Source organism: Sinocyclocheilus rhinocerous, unplaced genomic scaffold (genome assembly GCF_001515625.1).
Source record: "Sinocyclocheilus rhinocerous isolate Xijiao unplaced genomic scaffold, SAMN03320098_v1.1 scaffold1965, whole genome shotgun sequence".
NCBI classification, from domain to species: domain Eukaryota; kingdom Metazoa; phylum Chordata; class Actinopteri; order Cypriniformes; family Cyprinidae; genus Sinocyclocheilus; species Sinocyclocheilus rhinocerous.
The window spans coordinates 1,096,268-1,100,089 of NW_015625577.1; the positions used below are offsets into that span (position 1 = coordinate 1,096,268).

Sequence of the window (3,822 nt, forward strand, 5' to 3'; positions counted from 1 at the left end):
ACATAAGCAGTAGCATTTACAAATAACAGCGTATCTAAAAGTATGAGACAACAACAAACAAAAAACATAGGCCTACCATTAAAAGCCGTGCTTGCACAGGTTCTGCACGATCCTCTTCAATAATATCCTCTGCTTCTCAATCGGGCTCAAACTGATAAGCGATATTAACGACGCCTTTGTTTACAATACAACCGGAGCACATGCAGCTGAGGTGAGGGGCGGTTTAGCCAATCACAACACACTAGGCTAGCTAACCAATCAGAGCCCATCGCCTATTTCTGAGGGAGGGGCTTCATAAAAGAAGGAAATTGATCAGCGCGTTTCTCAGAGAAGGGACAGAGCTGTGTGGAATAAAGGTAAATTATGGGAAAATAATGCATTTTTTAAAAAAAAGAAGCATTAACACATGTTAGACTGCACCCCATAAACACAATCAAGCCTAGAAAACAACCACTGAACCACCCCTTTAAGCAAAATATTAAAAAGATTGTTGGTTTTAAATTACAAAACAATAGATATACTCTTTAGAATAAGTATTCGGAAACCTTCTGGCTAGTTGTCAAACTTTAGTCAAACATGTTCATATTCAAAATTAACTACATCTAAGTGAAAATTACGTACAGTTAGTTTGAGAAAATGTCTGCAAACATTTATGTGCAGATGCTTTTTGGGTTGGTATATTATTAAATAAATGAAATTCATACATTAAGTGTGATTGAAGTGTACAGAAGTGTTTTTAGGGCCACTTTACTGGGGAACCAAACAGGTTTCCAAATCCTGCAGGTGTGATACTGACCTGTAGCTCAGTATCAGTCTAGCGAAAGTGTGGGAAAGGAAACTGCACAGCAGATTTTTTCCAGTCTGTCACCATCCCAGCTCAGCATTACTGACATCAATGGAACAGGGAGGTAAGAGTCCCAGTCGCTCTGGATTTACGAGGCAGGACTGGAATTTAGAGGAGCATGTGATACACAGCAGATAAATCCTACAAAACCCCTCCAGCTGAGCTCTTTCAGTGTTTCTGATTCCTGCAAAGGTGGATACATAGATCATAGGTGAAGGGTCATTTCTAATCTGATAACAACAGACAGAGGGGCCTATGGTCTTGTAATGTACGATGCAGAGGCATTTGCTTTTTATTCTCACCTTAGTATTACTGAACCAAAGAAGAATGTGGTGGAAGGCTCCAAGTAGCCTACTGTTTTTTAAAGAGATGTGTTAAAGGGATAGTTCACCCAAAAATAAAAAATTTAATATTTTCCTCACCAACCTGTATGACTTAGTGTGACAGAAATGAATTGGGTATGAATCATTAAACCTCCAAAAGTGACACAAAGCACCATAAAAGTATCATAACAGCAAACCAAATAACTTGTGCTGTACATTATATGTTTTCTAATGGCATGTAATAAGGAATGCACCAATATTGAAATTCTGCACCATACTAATATGCCAATAATTACTTTAATGTTATGGACTGTAACAGTTAAATCTATATTAAAAATCTTTACAATTGTCTAAAAAAATAAAACAAAAAATAAAATCAATGTAGGCATCACAACATTATAATGTACGGCATGAAACATGGAGATTCCTATTACAGTTAACTGTTATTACATTTTTAGTGTTTTTAAAGTTGATCTTGAAGTGAGCATTAAATGACTGCAATTATAGTCTAAATGTAAAACTAAAGAGCATGCACAATTAAATATCACTACAAGTAAAAAAAATCTTGACTGATAACTGATATGATACTGATATCGTGCATTCCTATATACAATAGCTTTGTGTAAAAAAGATTTAATTTAAGTCATTGTTCGGGGAACAACATGAACATAAAATAATGTAAATAGGTTTTCATTCACAGATTTTTAATTGTTGGGTGAGCTATTCCTTTAACATGATAGTGCAAGGAAAAATACCTGGCCATAAAATATGGCCAGACATAATATTTGGCAGACGTATGTGTTAAAGTATTGTATTACTTGAAGTGACAATTTAGAATAAACAAGCCATTTTATTGCAAATAAACAATCTAAATAAAACCTCCAACAAGAATCACCTTTCAGTGTGATGAAAAATCTTTATATTACGTTTATATATAAGTCTATGACAGATAGTAAACAACCAGAGAAATAAACAATGAGAAAGTAAACAACTAAAGTGCTTGTTGGTTCTAACCAACTCTGGGCACATAAAAATTAAAGTTTGCAACTATCAACTTGCATTGTCCTTTTTTTCCTCCTTTTATATAATACATTTACGGTCTATCTTTTCTTTTTTTGCTGTTTGAGCATCTTTCTTCGTTTTAGGATCATGTCATGAAGTCTTTCAAGTCCCTCTTTAAGACCGTCACCAATGATAGCACAGGAGGGCTGCAGGTGCCACGGCGTAGAGGGTCCCAGTTCATTGAGAGCCAGCATGGTCTCTATTTGTGACAGTGACAGAGCCTGTCTCAAGTCCTGCTTGTTAGCAATAATCAACACAGGCACTCCTTGATTTTCAGAGGAGCGGGCAATTTTGTAAAGCTCTGTCTTCGCCTCTTCCATTCTCTCCGTGTCCAGAGAGTCCACAACAAACACGATGCCATCAGTGCCCCGTGTGTAGGACTTCCAAAGAGGGCGCAGTTTCTCCTGGCCGCCAACGTCCCAAAAGTGAAACGTCACTGTTTGTGAGTCCCCGATAGCTACTTTGACTTTCTCTGCATTGAAACCTTTGGTGGGGACAGTGTTGACAAACTCATTGAACTGCAGACGGTACAGGACCGTCGTTTTGCCTGCAAAGTCCAGACCCAGAATAGCGATGTGAAGAGAATTACAGAACGGAAGACTGGAGAGAAGGTTGGGTTGCTCTGATAATCCGTTCCCCATTTCCCTCAGGAGTATGAGAACAATATGAGTTTAGGATGATGTTCCATAGGTCCAAAACCCCAGATGCACAACCAGTGCTTGCCTAAAAGTTCACACATAGACATATGGTGTTTTTAAATGGCTTTTGAAAGATCTAATACAATTTGCATGGCTGCAAAATCACAATTAATTATATGCGAGTGTCTGTTTTAAAAACAAAAACAAAATGATTAATATTGTTTAGCCGATATTATCGGCTGAATTGAGCCTGTCGCCGATATATCGGTATCTGTGAATATGCCGCCAATATTAATTTTTTTTTTACAGAACATATAATGCAGATTAAATGCTTCTGAGCCGCGCTTATCACTTCGGTCACATAACATCGCACGGCGCGACAAAATACAATAGAATTATATTGTATTTTGTCACGCCGCGCCGCTCGCGTCTGGTGTAGAAGAGAACCCATTATAATCAGTGATGTTGTCTACACTGGATGCAGTAAACTGATGCCTCGTTCTATTTATGACGTGCTGACACAAAGTTCAAATGATTTTCAACGGTCGCTTTGTCGTGTCCTGTTGCGGCGCGGACAAGGTGTCAGCATAGTTTGTCAGTGCAGTCAGAAACGTAGCAGATTGAAAAGTTAGTATCTTTCTGCAGTCCAATAGACGGCAGTGTGGTGGTGGCTTGAGTCTGTTGAATGGTGATTTAACGCTACGTTGCCACCTAGTTGGAGAGACTCAATGCTAAATAAATAAACAACAATGTCCCCGTCTTTTACTCTCATAATGAGCTCATCATATTTGTTTGCCACAATAGTAGGGCCCTATGATTTCCGCGATGCAGAAAACATGGACGGAATAGCGGAATCCAGTCATAAAAACGGAATTTACTGTATAACGCGGAATTTGTCTTATTTTTTCTTATTTTTGAGGAATAAATAAAAAACAGGTCAGTACATATATATATA

General features: G+C 38.0%; 1 protein-coding gene across 1 annotated transcript in view; it reads right to left on the reverse strand.

The window, feature by feature from the left end:
* Nucleotides 1-2,002: 2,002 nt before the first annotated feature.
* LOC107752852 (ADP-ribosylation factor-like protein 4A) overlaps nucleotides 2,003-3,822 on the reverse strand; it is a 6,189-nt gene continuing 4,369 nt past the window's right edge. Inside the window, exon 2 of the mRNA XM_016568921.1 lies at nucleotides 2,003-2,952. Within this exon, the coding sequence (XP_016424407.1) occupies nucleotides 2,268-2,870 (603 nt within the window). The 5' untranslated portion in view covers nucleotides 2,871-2,952 and the 3' untranslated portion in view covers nucleotides 2,003-2,267. The remainder of the gene's footprint in view (nucleotides 2,953-3,822) is intronic.